We start from the raw sequence: 15,103 nt of genomic DNA, 5'->3' as shown, positions 1-15,103 counted from the left end.
ACAGTAATATATAAACAAAAACAACTCAAAAAAATCTCATACAAAAATTTTTCATATACACTGTTACAGTAAAGTTTTTGAAAAAAACACACAAAAACAGCTAATCCAAACGGTGAAATGGTCCTACACGGTTTCAAGAATCGTGAAACCTTAGGCCTTGCTTGGATTGAAGGTTTTCGTCGGAAAATATTATCGTTTTCCGTGATCACATTTCCCTATCACCTTTTTCCCTCACATATATCAAATCGCTACAGTAATTTTTCCATGAAAAATGACGGAAAATGCAATCCAAACACAACCTTAATTTTTCAAACACCTATCCCCACATGATGTGAAAGCAAAATTGTGTGTTATTATCTTTCTTTGCATTTTCTGACTTCCAAAATTCAGAAAAGTTAGGTCTAATGGCTCAAGGAAATCATTCCAAACAAATCAATCCAAGATTTGAAAGCAGAATAGTATCGTTTATCAGGAGGCAAACTTTGTCAAGTTGTTTATCTCCTTAAAAGCCAAAATTTCAAATTGCATATGGAATCGGTTGAAAGGATTCCCCAAGTATCAGTACCATAGAAACTTCTGTTCATTCTGACTCTCTGGTATGTCAAATTTGTCAAGACATTGTGTGTGTCCCTCTCTAACATCAAATTAATGTGTCTATAACTCTCTTCTCCATGAAGTGAAGTCCAAAGAAAGGGAACCATGGAAATTTATAGTTTCAATCTACACCTTTGTGTCAATTTCCTGATATGTACCACTTCAATGATCTTTGCTCTATGATCTAAATCTCCAACATACAGAACCATAATTTGAGGATGTCTTAGAGTTGTGCAGTTTCTAGCACTCTTAGCCTGAACCAGAATCTGAGCCTGAATAGCTTTGACTGGGAGACCTTGGCAACATCAGCTTTGTCACAAAGTCGATAAGCTGTGAAACTAAGGCTATTTACGAGCCAATGCTATTGAAGCCAACGTACACAGTTCTCTGTTGAAATGCATTGACAGCATAATCAACCTGGAAATGTCCTAAAGATGACTTGAACCGAAGGCCATATCCAACTCCGACTCCGCTTCCTGGCTTACCATGCCTGAGAGCTGGATTCCCTAAAATATGGGAGCAGATCTAAGTATTCAAATGGAAATTGAAACAAAAAACACAGGAGTGACATTTAAGGAATGGAATGGCACATAAAAACACTAGATACATGGCAATTCTTTGAGAAATGCTGACAATTGAATCAAGAATTACACCGTGTGAATTCAAGTTTCTCTTCTCTTCTTTTTTCTTTTCCTGTAATCTTGTAAAACCAACTTTGTATATAGGACAAGCCACTGCCCCGATTATTAAAAAGGCCAAACTTATGCATACATAAGTGGGGTGGCACTCTGCTCACTGGTTATGCCTAAATGAAGGTCATGGCACTGCTGTGCAGCTTGTACCACTATTTAAGAATATTCATACCAAAGGAACATATTTGTCAGAACATCAGGAGGGTTGACCAACTTATCTTGGGTTTTAATTATGTACTGTTGATGAAAGATGCACCAAAAAAGTCAACACATTAACCAGCATTTAGGTGGAAAAAGCTCTCAAATTAGACTAGTAAACCAGATCCTCAAGTTCATAAGAATAATTAGGAAAAACATATACTTGGTGCAATCTACTCGCAGGTAAATTTCTAGGAAAATGTGTGCAAGTATGCCAATAGGTTTAAGATGGAACAAACCAGGCACATATCGACCAGAACCCAAATCAGATCCACAATCCAAGAAAACAGCACCTTCAATCGTCCGGTTCTGGATATAAAAGGTATTGCCATTAGAAGATGTGATAATTGCAGAATCTTACCTCAAGGTAAACACACAAAAAAAGAAAGAACACATTCAATTAAGCAAGACTATGGCATGCATAAAAATATGAAATTTATCCACGAACCAATAACAAATCAACAACCAAGAAGCTCCTGTTTTGTATCTATATGCAAAGGATAAACACGAGAGACTGGAAGAAAGAGCACAGGCTCAAGGACTCTAAACTAGTTTTCAGTTGACAAAACAAGGTAAAAAAGAAAAAGATGCATCAAATGCATAATTAAGAAAAGGAAGAACCATAAGTAGATAAATTTCAAAGCAAAAACCAAATCCAGTCGGCCCAAAAAGCATGATGTTCTGCATGTAACTGAAGCACATGCAACATCCAAAACAAAGGGTAAACAGAAGGCAAAACAGTACAGGGTTTTTTTTTTTTTTTGGGGGATTGGGGAGAAAGTTGGGGGGGGGGGGTTAAATTCTAATCACATGTTCAAGCCAGTTTACAATTAAATACTCCAACCACAAAGTATCAGTGGTCTACATGCTTAAACCAGAAGATATATTCTCTTGCAACTGAATTCGTTTTTTTCTGATGACAAACTCCATTCATGATACTGCACTAATTTAACCATGAAAAAATATTGTACAACTTAGATCTTGAACACTGTTTTCCTTTCTCATCCTGTATATATCAAACACTGCATCTTGCAATTTACTATTTCATTCTTGCCTCAATCACCCACAATATAAGTTGCCATCACCCCCTAACCCAAAAACCAAGAAAAAGGAAGGAGAAGAAGAAACTTGAGAGAAAGCAAAACAGGGAAAGTGAGCTGTTGTGGATCTTTTGATCTTTTGAAGTAGGTGGGTTTGCCAGAGCTAGTATGGTGCGCCTTAGTAAGTAATTGAAAAATTAAGCTATATATCAGGTAAAGTACAAATCAAATATAGCATGTTGCAATTTACTACTCATTGTTGCCACAATCACCTACAAGAATAAGCCCCCTGCCCCAAAAAAAACCTACAAAGAAAAAACCAAAAAAGTATTGAAATGAAAGATAACAGAAAGCAAATCAGGGACAGTGAGTTTTCTTGGATCTTTTGAAGAAGGTAAGCTGGCCAGAGCTGGTATTATGCATCTTAATGAGTAATCTAAATCCAGCTATACATCAGGTAAAGGCCGCTGCTGACCAAATAACATCTTAGCCCCCTTAAATTGCTTCAGCTACACCAACTCAGATAACTTTTCCAGCTTTGACTATATATTTCACTCCACTTCTCACATTGATAAAATAACACATCATTATTTTCAGTGTTTAAACCAAGTACAGTAGTCCACTACAGTAATTAGTCAACTAGTAATAGTTTACTTGAAAATATTCACTCTTGTTGTCTCCATTTCACTCTCCAATATCAAAAGTTTACTTGCCTAACTTTGAATAACGAACATGTCATTACAATATTAGGAACTACTAACATGTACATACATGTTCAAAACTATCCACAAATATTTCTGAAGGAATACAGATGCCATGGCTATTTGATCTTGATGTGCTATAGTGTTCAAAATCTTTCTGAATTATAATGCATCTAGTTAGAATAAGGAATGCTCATTCTATGTTGGTTGCTGTCATCTATAAAATCCTTAGAGAAGCAGTTCACAGTAACTGTTGCATTATGAGTAATACTCCCTCCCATTTATTTACATTTTTCATGAGTGACGCCTTGGGTGACTAATATATTGAAAAGACAGAGCCTATACACTTGCATATTCTCATGTAATTTATCTAAAGTTTTACTAATTCAAAAAGACTGCCTGCAATCTTTGCTTGTGTTTCCCTAGAATATCCTTCTCATACTCTGATGCAGGGTATTTTCGGTCTTCATTGTTTTGTTGTTTAGTATGCATCCGTTATGCTTAGTTGCTAAGTGTAGCAGTATAGAAATTGTGTATCTGGTGCAAACATCCTAGGCATGTGCCTCATTAAGGTATTTTCGTCTTGTCATTTTAGGTCAACTATATGTTTGAAGCCCTATAAGTAGCCATCTATCTACTGTAGCAAGAAGGTGTGCTTATGTGTGTTTTTTTTTGGTTATTTTATTTTATTTTATAAATCAGCTAATCTGTAAAGCTTGAATCAGCTCTCTTTGGCTATGATACAGCCTAGAAGCTAATTCCCTTCAAACTTTTATGTTTTCTTTTCATCGATCATAGTACTTTGTGCTGCTAGCTAAAGTTCCCTTTAGTCTTCTGCCCCACTATCACTGAAATGCCCCATTTTCTTGACATCAACTTAAGGTGTCACTTCCGGGGAAAAATATTAGTATAGGCAACGAATATCCAAGTCATGGTTTGAGATAGAAACATTGGATGAACATCAATAGAATAGAAAAATGTGTATCTGTCACATTGACAACTAACCTATAATTTAGAGACACATCCTACAGACTGGCTAGTTTGACCGGACCAACAAGGCCACGTTTTCTGGCCCAGCGCAGGTTCAGCACTAAACTGGGATTGTCAGGGCATTGGGGAAGCTGGGAAAACATAAAAGCAGCAAAACCAATTTCAACTGCTATAACGTTTTCTTCTAAAAACTGTCTAGCAAACCAGTTTATGAAGTTAATGAGTATATACCAAGAGGAAGCCAGCTTTTACAATAGAGAGACCGATTTTTGCAGACCAAAATTGACTACGAGATTAATTTTGTATTTATGTGCCATACCAATCACTAACACATAAATGGCGAAAAATGATACAGTGGCTGACACACTGTAGAATCCCGAACCTAAAGACATTCTAATCTTCTCATGAATTGGCATAGGTTCTCTGCCCCTGAGGGCATCTTCAATAAGTCAGTCAGTGTTATGTTTGCTATAATTAAGACGCTATAATTAATAGGCTATAATTTAAGAATTGATAGGCTATAATTAATTTGTCCAATGTCATCAAAGGAGTGTGTTTACACTTGATGTTTGTCCTGTGAGCATGCTGGGTAACACCTACCAAACTACCAGTAGCAGGGTATTCTGAGATTGGTAAAGAGTTGTCCTTGCAACCAAAACTCTCCTCACAAAACAGTTTCCATTTAACAATTTCAGCATGTTTATCATAGCCGTAATGACGGTTTGATATCAAGGGGTCATAATATTTTTACCTCAAGTAATTAAAAAATCTCAAAATATTCCTTTTAGCCAAAAAGCATTGTATTTTACTTGGACTTTACAAAGTCAACTCAAACTCCAAATTGCCGTGTTGGACAAAAGCCTTTACACTTGTACCTCATATGATCTAAAAATCATAAACACTTGAGGATAGCATGGGATCGTCTTTTTGAAATAAAAATTGCATGGTATTGTCGGGGATCAACTTATCTCCAGATGCTGGAGAGAACAGAAGAAGGTATACCTATTGATATGGTACTAGCTTCCATTATTCAAGTTAAATGATCCTAATGACTGATTGAGGCAGCTTCTTTTGGTCATTGTCAATGCCACTTCAATCAATATCTAAGGATACAGACATATTCATGCCTTATAACAAACAAGCTCCAATTCTTATATTTAACATGTTTGATAAGCAAACAAAAGCTGACCATGTTGAACGTAGACTAAAGAATGTGCATTAAAGCATAGATCAAGAGTTAAGTTTCATATGCCAATTCTAATAGCTTTGCTACTACAAGCTTTTTGTTTCAAGTTTTTCCCTGTCCTACAAGCATCATTTCAGAGGACCTTCAAGGCCAGCAAAAGCAATACGCTCAAGTTACGAATTGTGTTACTGTCAAAGCTAATATTAATAAACTGTTTAAAGAACTTAAGACTTTGTCAAACAACATGGAGAGCAGGATTATCAAATAGGAGGTCTACCTCTATGGCCAATTGGCTCATGAATATTGTTATTCCTTTGTTATAATGGGAATAACGGTGAAATGAATCTGATCCTCAGAACATTATGAAAGTTAAATGACAAAATCAGCTTTCTCAAGGATGAAGATAAATTTATGCAAGCAGAACATATATAGAGACACTATAGACATAATTAGGGATAGACTGAAATAAATAGTTTTTAGTATTAATATCAGTACATACCAAAGGCAATGTCACTTCAGTATTGGCCACTACACAAGACCTTCCACAACCAACAGCACCTTCACCATATCCTCGCACACTACCAAGTCCTCCAATTGCAAAAGCTTGATATGGAGCTATATCTCCAACAATAGAGCCACCCGTAAAGCTATCAGAAAGAAAAGAGTGAGCAATGGAAAAAGGCATACTCACAAAAGTCGAAAGTAAAATTCTACTGTTCATAAGCTAACTGGTAGCTGGTGATGAGATTGGCAGCCACGCATTAAGCAGCAGGCTTTATTGATGTAGCCAGTTGGCAAAAAAATTGAAATAAATATTCTGTTAAAGGTTCTTGCACTCAATGAGCATATTCTCTTCTATCCTGAACAGCATTCTCCCCACCCGAGCAAAAAAAAAAAAAAAGAAAGGAAAACAAAAGAAGAAATTCCATTAAAAGGTGTTGTTACAAATGCATGTGTACTTTCTAATCATTTCCACACTATCAAGACAAAGCTTCTCACACAAGTTCATGAAACAAACTTCATCTTTCCTTCCCTTTCTATTAGTTCTTATACTATTTCCATTTTTTATCCTTCAACCTTCTAGTTGTCATAAAATATTGTCATTCACATGAAATGGGCAAAGCTGCAGCTTGCAGCTAATCAGTAGCGGTGCAACAAGAAGAAGATTCTGCCCACCTTGTCAGAAGAAATGCAGGCCCAAGTCTGATTCCCTTTGATGCGACAAACTTGAACCGGTTGAAGATCAGCCACTTAGAAAGAAGAGGAATCCCTTGTTCTATTTGCAGATTAAACTGAAACCGTAACCAATCAAAATGTTCAGATGCACCAGTAGACAGTATAAGTTTCATTTATTATTCCAGACAAAGTAATAGCCATTAGATTTGAAAATCTTCAAGCTAGACCATTACAAGCTACTGTCATATTTTGGCAATGTACACTACATTACCCTAGTGAAACTGTGCTCACTGGCCTTTGCAAATCGAGATTCCTGCTTTATTACCACCATACTGTCATGACAACCACCACTGCAGAATAATTTTGAGACACAATCAGTTTTCAACTTATCATGAAACAGTAAACACATTTTAGTAGCCTCTCCTACCTGCAAGTCACAGGAAAACCATGAAGATCTCTGCTAATTGAGCGGCCATCATCATTAATTGGACGTACATGCTGCATGCGATAGTGTTATTGAATTCCTTAAAATAAGTTAAAGGGTATGCTTTGTACTAGACCATTTTGCTGATGACACAGAAGAACATAATTACCTCAAACTTTAAACTCGTTTTGCTGCTCCAATTTGAACTTGCAGGCTCACTTAAGTCTAGACCAGCAGAAAAGCGACAAAGATTCACGCCTCCACTCCCTGAACGGGAGTAATTGTCAACGGGAACACCATGGACCCCAATTTCTGGAGAAACCGAATGCTGGATAAAAAGCACTTCAAGTCAGGCTCTATACTTCTCACGAGTTGCTGCTCTTGTCTACCATACTAAAGCTCCAGCTATTACATGGTATGAAAGTAAAGGCAGTCCCACAGCAGCTTTTATCAATCTCAATGAAAATTAGCATCAGATATGCATCCACTTTCAAATATTTTAATTGTTGCAATAAAAGTACTCTCTCTGAAAACCAGCATGCACGGGCAGAGAACTAACAGTCATTCAGCATTAAGATTTCTTGAACTTACAGTTTCAGGTAAATTTATTCCACAATAAAAAAGATGCAAGAAAACTATTCAAATTCAATTACTCTATTCACCCAGTATCTGTTTCAGAATCAAGTTCAAACTAAATTTTAAAAAAAAAAAAAAAAAACTAATGCTTGCTAAATTTTGAATAATTAAGCAAAACGACAAGGAGAAAAGTCAGGAGTTACAGCTTAACCTGTATAGAAAAGGATTGTTGAGAAAGCCATTCGGGCCGTGGCTTCCTGTAAGCTATCAAGACATTGGAGTCATAAAGTCCTTTATCCCACAGAACATCAAGCTTCTCACTCTTGCCAAATAAATTTGGATGCTTTATGCAAAGACTGCAAGAAGGCATTCAATCAACCATCTTTCCCAGTTAATTACAAAAGAAGACGATTTCTGCAAAAAAAAGAAAAAAAAGAAAAAGAAATTCCTGAACTTAAAATTGCACAAGAAATACCTTCCAATAACGAGAGACAGAGGACTATCAGTATTCCTGTTTCGGATAAACAAACAAACCGTCCTCAAAATCAAAGCTTAACTGGAAATTAACTAAACATGGATGAAACTAAGAAATTTTACTAAGCTCAAAAGATGAAAATGACGATTAGAAAAAAAAAAAAAAAAACCTGGAAGAATGTAGCATCAAAGCAGCACATAATTTGTGGGTGAAATCAACATTGAAGTCTATCTTGGCTGCATACAAATTTCAAACTTTATCATCCATCTTTCTATCATCACAATTCACTATTAATAACTTTTAAAAAAATGTTAGTCCAAATAAATCTCATAATTGGGAAGTGCATGCTACATCCTCATCAAAAAAATCAGAGAAACAAAAAATCCCTCCAAAAATAAATAATTCTCCACAAATGCCACTTTGGAATCATGCTTCTTCAATTATCCTAATGGGTTTTTGACAATATTTTATATATCATTTCACAGATGAATTAAACTGTCAAGAAGGCGAAAAAAGAGGGAAACAAAATAATTGAGCTATAAAAATTACCATTGCCAGCATGAATGCTCTTCTGAGCTCCCATCCCATTACTTCAAATCCCAAAAATCCTCAATCTTTATTGTTTAGTGCCCCATTGGGTACTCCACCAAAATGACGGCGTTTCAGTTACACAAGCAAGTAGCTGTTTCTGTTGGCAAAATACATTAACTACTAATACTACCAAGAGAAGAATCAACAGAGGGAGAATCTGAAGTGTTCAGAGAAGAGAAGTTATCTCTTTCTTTATGAGATGGCTTCCCTATTCTTGCAGTACTTGGGGGACCAGTTGGGCAAATTCTGCTGCTTATAAATTTTTTTTAAATCTCTGGTTTTGCACTTTAGTTTTGGGCTTTAGAAATCTGTCCCCAATAATATTAATTAATTTTCACCCAAAACAAGAATTCATAAGTAGATGGAATATGTACTGATGGGTTTCGAATGGATATGCATACATAAAATTTAGAGTTCGAATTTAAATTGAGATAACATAACATGTATTTATCCTCACTCATGTATATTAGTGTCAATAAAAATTAATTCATGAAAAAGAAAAAGAAAAAAATGAAGTTACTTGTGTGGTAGGGAATAATGCAAAAAAAGACACTTTATATAAATAAAAAAAAATTGTGATCTCTTATTTATCCAATCGACAGGACCAGAAAAATTACTGAACTTGCCAAACAGTTAATTTGGAATAAGATATAATAATTTCTCAAGGGATAATTTCATAAACCTCTCCTGAGATTTCTAATAATTTCACTCACCTCCCTTCAAATTTGAATAATTATACTAACCTCCCTTTACGTAGTAAATTGATTATAATATTCTTCACTTATAAATAAATAAAAACTTCTAAATAAACTCGAAATTTTCAAGTGACTTTTTATTTACATGCATCAAGATTATGATACGATGATGTATTCTGTCAAATAATTTATGTCTCGTGGAAGGATTTCATAATTAGTAATTCGAAAAAATCTGAAATCATTTAAGAAGTCAAAAAAGAATAATGGCTTGAGGTTTTATTGTTATTGTCATGTGTAATATTGTTCAAAGAATGAAAGTTGGGCTTAGATGTAATTAACCAATTAAACCCTTATCCATACACACATGTAAAAACTACAAAAATGGATATATAAAAGCTTTTGAAAAAAAATTTTAATTGGATGACATAACTTTGCTTTTGTTTCTGAATGACTCTTACGTGTAACAATTTTCAATTTTTTTTAATATACAAATGGTGATGGGAACAAATTAATGATGAATTCGAAATCTATTTTTTCATGTCTTTGATTTATTGTTACATAATTTTAAAGCAATGAGTTTGATCATATAATAAAATTATCCATGGATACTCATTAATATTGAGATACATACATTGGAATATAATTCTCCACAGTCAAATCCATTAAGAATTTGGGTTTGATTTCGGATTTAAGTAAATTTAATGGATAAACATAATTAACCATTTAATTTTTGCTTAAACATGACAAAGTATTGAGATGCCACCAAAATTAAGTGGGAGGAGCATGAAAAACGAAATCAATTCAGTTTTTTTTTTTTTATGAGCAACTCGAATTTAATGTCTTCGGTTATTGATTATAAAAACATGACAATAGTTGTTAATTTGAACCAAATATGGTCAATCAGTTACCATCTGACCTCAACCTAGATTTATATATATATATATATATATATATATATATATACACGTTATTTTAATTGTATGCAAAAATTGATTTATGAAAATTAAGCTTACGATTTGCTTTTCGAAAGAATTAAGTTTACAATTTGTAGGTAATTGGCTATAGACTTGACGTCTAATATGTTTTTTAAAAAAAAAAACAGGAATTAGCTAGTTATAGTTGGTTACCATAATCGTTTGGACTTAATCAGGCTTGGTTACTAGAATGCATTTCCTTTGCACTAGTAATTAATCACTAAAATGAAGGATCAATCAGAAGCCTTAAATTAGTTTTATTCTATTAAAGATTCTTGAATGGTGCCCTTTTTCTATATATTGAATTTACACCCACTTTATCATTTTGTAACACACTTCCAAACTTATTTTTTTTTTTTTTTGTTGTTTAACATCAATAATCTATTCTATTGTTATACTATGGAAGAAGAGCGGAGTCTCACTAGACTTGTATGAGGTTGGAGGTGAATCTCCGGTCTAAATGAATGCACTACTGCACTTTCTGAATTTTTTGATGAAATTTAATACTTTTTACTTTTCTACATTTTCTCGATTTAACCTTTTGTATTCGAACATAATAGAAATCTAAAACCTGAAACCGTCTTAACGGTGATGCCTGTTAAGCAATTCACAAAAATTTATACATTAGATACAGTTGGATTAATTTGGAACATAGAACATAGAACATATACAAATAGATCCAAACAAGGGATCACACAGGCACAGTCCATAAACACGGGACTAGGCCTGTCAACGGGTCGGGTCCGGGCCGGAATCAATAAATCCGGACCCGGACCCGTAATACCGTATTAATTCCGGACCCGACCCAGATACCCCGACGGGCCTCTTAATTTTTATCTGAAACCGCACCCGACGGGTCCGGGTCCGGGTCAGGCCTACCTGGATAAGACCAGTAAAAAAGCCTGATTTACACCTTCATCTTCATCCTTGCCCTCATTTTATTATCTGCCTGAGATTCTTTCTTTCTATCATCTTCACCTTTTCTGCTGACCTTAATAACTAGTTATAGCAATCAAGCGCATTTTTCCATTTTTCATAATCTAGACGCATTATTATTGAATTTTGCTCCTCGATTTTTGGAGTGCAAAATCTTTCAAATAACTTTGTGCAGAGACCAAATAATAACAAATTATTTTCTTCGTGAAAATTAGAGGCCGAGCAACAGGGCTTTTGGATTTCTTTCGTTTTTTTTTTCCTTTCAACAAGAACCTCTCAAATGCTTGGGAGTGATCCACTTGCCTACTTTATTGTCATGGTATCATATCTTGTAGTAGCAAAAAAACAAAGAGCCAGTTGCTGCACAATCCAATAACTATCCAGCAAACTTTTGCATTTGAGATGAGGTTACCGAAAGAATGCGACGCAAATATCGTCCACTTTCAATTGTAGGTTTGACGTTTTCTGGAGACGTGCCTTCTCCTTTACAATTCTTTTCGGCTTTTCTAATTTTTCTTCTCCCTATTAAATAAAAGGGGGATAAAAAGGTAAAGCAGACGAGACAAGAAAGCTGGCCTGCTGGAAGCCTGGAAGAGCTGGAAGTGTTGGGCTTCGACCGGAGCTGCAACCGCCAAGCGTCAGAGATGGAGAGAGCTCGCCGGCGTCAGAGATGGAGAGTGCAAGAGAGAAGACAGTGAGACTGGACCGGGTTGGGCTTCTTTGGAGCTAGCCAGACCCGATGGTAACGATGATAGCTGGGCTTCTTTGGAGCTGGAGAGAGTCGAGAGCGTCGCTGGAGATGGAGAGATGGAACTGGAGAATGGAGATGGAAGAGCGGACTGGTTAGTGGTCACTAGTGGAGGTGGGAGGCAGAGCAAAAGAGAAAAGAGAGTGAGGGGAAAAGGGAGGTGCGGGTGCGGCGGTGGGTATTAGGGTTCGAAAGATTTGGGAATGAAATTATGAAAGTACTATTGGTATGAATAATTGATAGATAGGTATATATATTTTAATTATTAATTAATTAAAACGGGTCCGGGTCGAATATGGGTCGGAATGATATATCCCGTATCCGACCCGTAAATGTATTAGATAATATGGGTCCGGGTCCGGGTCCGGGTCACGGGTCTATATTCCTATCCATACCCGACAAATGTTGGCGGGTTCGGGCCGGGTCCAGGTCCAGACCCGGACCGTTGACAGCCCTACACGGGACCCCAGAATCAATGACGGAGCTAAGGGGGGCTGATGGGGCCATGTCCCCCCTAAGTTTTAAAAATTTTAATTTATGTAAATATATGTCTAAAACAAAGTTGGCCCTCCTAATTTTTTACAATTTTAATTTTTATTATGAGAGTTTATATATATATATATATATATATATTTATAATTAAAGTTAATATTTGATTTTTTAGATGTCATATATTTAAATGGATCAAAAATTATTTTGAACATAGCATATTAAGAGAATTTTGGCCACCTAGAAAAAAATTCCTGACCAGAATCAACATGAAAAAGTGAAACCAGAAAGCCATGATTACATATTTCTGGACATTGATACCCAATGAACACATGAATCTAAACTCCATAGTAGGGCTCCATTGCATCTAGGGATGGCAATGGGGCGGGTGCCCGCGGGGGACTACCGGGGCGGGGGATGGGGCAGGGCTTGGGGCGGGGGCGGGGGGAAAAAATTCCTCCCCCGTTTAGAAACGGGGCGGGGGACGGGGGTATATTCCCCCGCCCCAACCCCCGCCCCGTCCCTCGTTTAAAATTTAAAAAATATATGTACATAATTATATATATAATGATATTATCAATTATATTACTAATTATACATGTTTATTAATAAAAATTATTAATTATTTATACTAAATTTATTAATACATTTATATTAAATTTCTAATTACACTTAATACAATAACATTTTTTTCCAAAAAAGCATAATAACAATTTAGTGAATGTATTTGTATCAAAAGTGAAAATTTGATTATTTTAGTTATACTTTTTTAACATATTAGATTGTATTCAAATAACTTTTGTTTAATTATTTTTATGAGTTTCAATTGTAAAGTTACGATGAATAATAATTTGATGATATGTTGATATTTTAGTACTTGATTATTTGTTCAAATTTAATTATAATAAATTATATAATAAATTTTTTTTAACCCCCGCGGGGGCAGGGCGGGGCGAGGGAAGTCGAAGCGGGGGATGGGGGTAACTAATAGGCAATGGGGCGGGGGACGGGGGATCCACCCCCGCCCCACTGCCATCCCTAATTGCATCCTTACCATCTACCATCTGGGCAATGGCAGGCACCGTTATCACATATTAATGGGCAAAAGGGATCACAGTCGTCAGCCATTAAAACTTGTAAGCTGCAAGTTTCTAATCTTGCCGCCTGAAACGCTGCAAGGCCCAACTGCAAATACTTCAAAATCATGCTTTGAGTTTTGGTTAACACTGGTGGCGACAAGTACAACCTTGTGGCTAAGCTTGCAGTTTGGAATAAGAAAATAATTGTTTGTGAGCAGTCTTGGTACTTGGAGAAGTTTAAGTTTAGGTTAATATTTAAGGGCAAAAAAAAAAAAAAAAGAGCAGAAAAGGAAAACAAAAAATAGATATTGAAAATTACACTGTAAGGCCCTCTGATTTTAATATTGAAAAAACCCTTGTTTAATATCTGTGTAAAAACCCTTGTTTAAAAACCCTTTAATTTTCAACAAAAACCCTTCAATTTCTTAAACACACCATTAGATATTTCTTTACAAATCCTCTGAAAATCGAGTTTTACCCAAAAGATTTTGATAGTGAAGCTTTTAAATTATTGGAAAAAATACCACATGCGAGGCATAGTGCAAAGCTTTTTTCTTATGGGTAAAACTTGATTTTCAGAGGATTTGTGAAGAAAAATCTAGTGACGTGCTTAAGAAATTGAAAGGTTACATTTTTTTTAGGGTTTTTGATGCTGGTCTCGATGCTTCAGTTGTGAATGAACAAAATACCCTTTAAATCAGGCCAAATATGCTTCAGTAATTTTAGGGTTTCCCAGATTTTTTACCCTTATAGACGTCAGTTATATTGCGATTGGATGATACTTGGCAACAACTTCTTGCTTGGGTATGATGAGGAAGTTCAGCGTTGGGAAATGTTTCAGTTTAGAAGACTAGACAAAATCCCGTAGAGATGGTTTGGCTCCTTATTGCAAGTGTCTTTCAAGAAGTCCTTTGATCTATATACATGTGAGAATTCAAAGTTGAAAAATTTGTGTTAAACTTTATTATATCATTTGGTTGGAAAAATTACCAAAAAAATGAAAAACAAACATCAAGAAAATATGTCTTCATGGATTAAAAGATACGAAAAAAATAAGTTTCAAATTTTTTTTATCTTCAAGTTGTTCCATTAAACATTACTAAGAAGTAAGACCCGTTGGAAAATATCTACCCCAATGGATCTAACTTCTTGTGTGATTTTAAGGAATAATTTAACACACTCAACATCCTATGAAACTCAACAATTTAACATTCGACATCTTATAAGATTCGATAACAATTCCGACCACATAAATAGTTGAGAGATCGAAATAATTTCATTAAAAATGTTGGTTTTGCATAATATTAAGGGTTAATGACAAAAAACTCCCCTTAAGTTTTGGTTAAAATTGCAATTTACTCATTAACATTTATTTCTTCTCAGTTTACTCCCTATTTCAATCAAACTCGTCAAGACTTGTTGACTATTAAAGCATTCGAGTTGACATAAATGCTCTTTTATACGGTTTATAAGAAAAGACTTCCACGAGATTCTTTCGATGTTCAAATTATAAGGTTTGATTTTTACTATAGACTAATT

General features: G+C 35.3%; 1 protein-coding gene across 5 annotated transcripts; it reads right to left on the bottom strand.

Annotated features, from left to right (window-relative positions):
- Positions 1–443: 443 nt before the first annotated feature.
- On the bottom strand, positions 444–12,207 carry LOC113704952 (outer envelope protein 39, chloroplastic-like). Of its 5 annotated transcripts, XM_072056864.1 has the most exons (12): positions 11,825–12,207; positions 8,602–8,740; positions 8,222–8,288; positions 8,053–8,088; positions 7,789–7,933; positions 7,171–7,329; positions 7,005–7,075; positions 6,849–6,927; positions 6,578–6,693; positions 5,901–6,048; positions 1,724–1,793; positions 444–1,100 (listed from the first exon to the last, which is right to left on the bottom strand). In XM_072056864.1, the coding sequence occupies exons 2-12, from the start codon at positions 8,633–8,635 to the stop codon at positions 943–945; spliced, it is 1,083 nt and encodes a 360-aa protein (XP_071912965.1). In that variant the 5' UTR covers positions 8,636–8,740; positions 11,825–12,207; the 3' UTR covers positions 444–942. The 5 variants fall into 5 exon arrangements, with proteins under 5 accessions (XP_071912965.1, XP_027082626.1, XP_027082619.1 ...); XM_027226825.2 differs by lacking the exon at positions 11,825–12,207 and having other exon boundaries at positions 444–1,091; positions 8,602–10,169; XM_027226818.2 differs by lacking the exon at positions 11,825–12,207 and having other exon boundaries at positions 8,602–10,145.
- Positions 12,208–15,103: the final 2,896 nt, after the last annotated feature.

Source organism: Coffea arabica, chromosome 1e, assembly GCF_036785885.1.
Source record: "Coffea arabica cultivar ET-39 chromosome 1e, Coffea Arabica ET-39 HiFi, whole genome shotgun sequence".
Classification (NCBI taxonomy): domain Eukaryota; kingdom Viridiplantae; phylum Streptophyta; class Magnoliopsida; order Gentianales; family Rubiaceae; genus Coffea; species Coffea arabica.
The sequence above is the reverse complement of the archived record's forward strand: the minus strand, read 5'-3'. Positions and strand labels throughout refer to the sequence as shown.

Excerpts from the sequence above, each read along its gene's own strand:
- LOC113704952 (XM_072056864.1), bottom strand. The coding sequence starts at position 8,635 with ATGGGAGCTCAGAAGAGCATTCATGCTGGCAATG. Across the intron at positions 7,076-7,170 it reads AAACGAGTTTAAAGTTTGAG|CATGTACGTCCAATTAATGA; the intron begins GTAATTATGTTC and ends TATCGCATGCAG. Across the intron at positions 6,694-6,848 it reads GTGAGCACAGTTTCACTAGG|TTTAATCTGCAAATAGAACA; the intron begins GTAATGTAGTGT and ends TTACGGTTTCAG.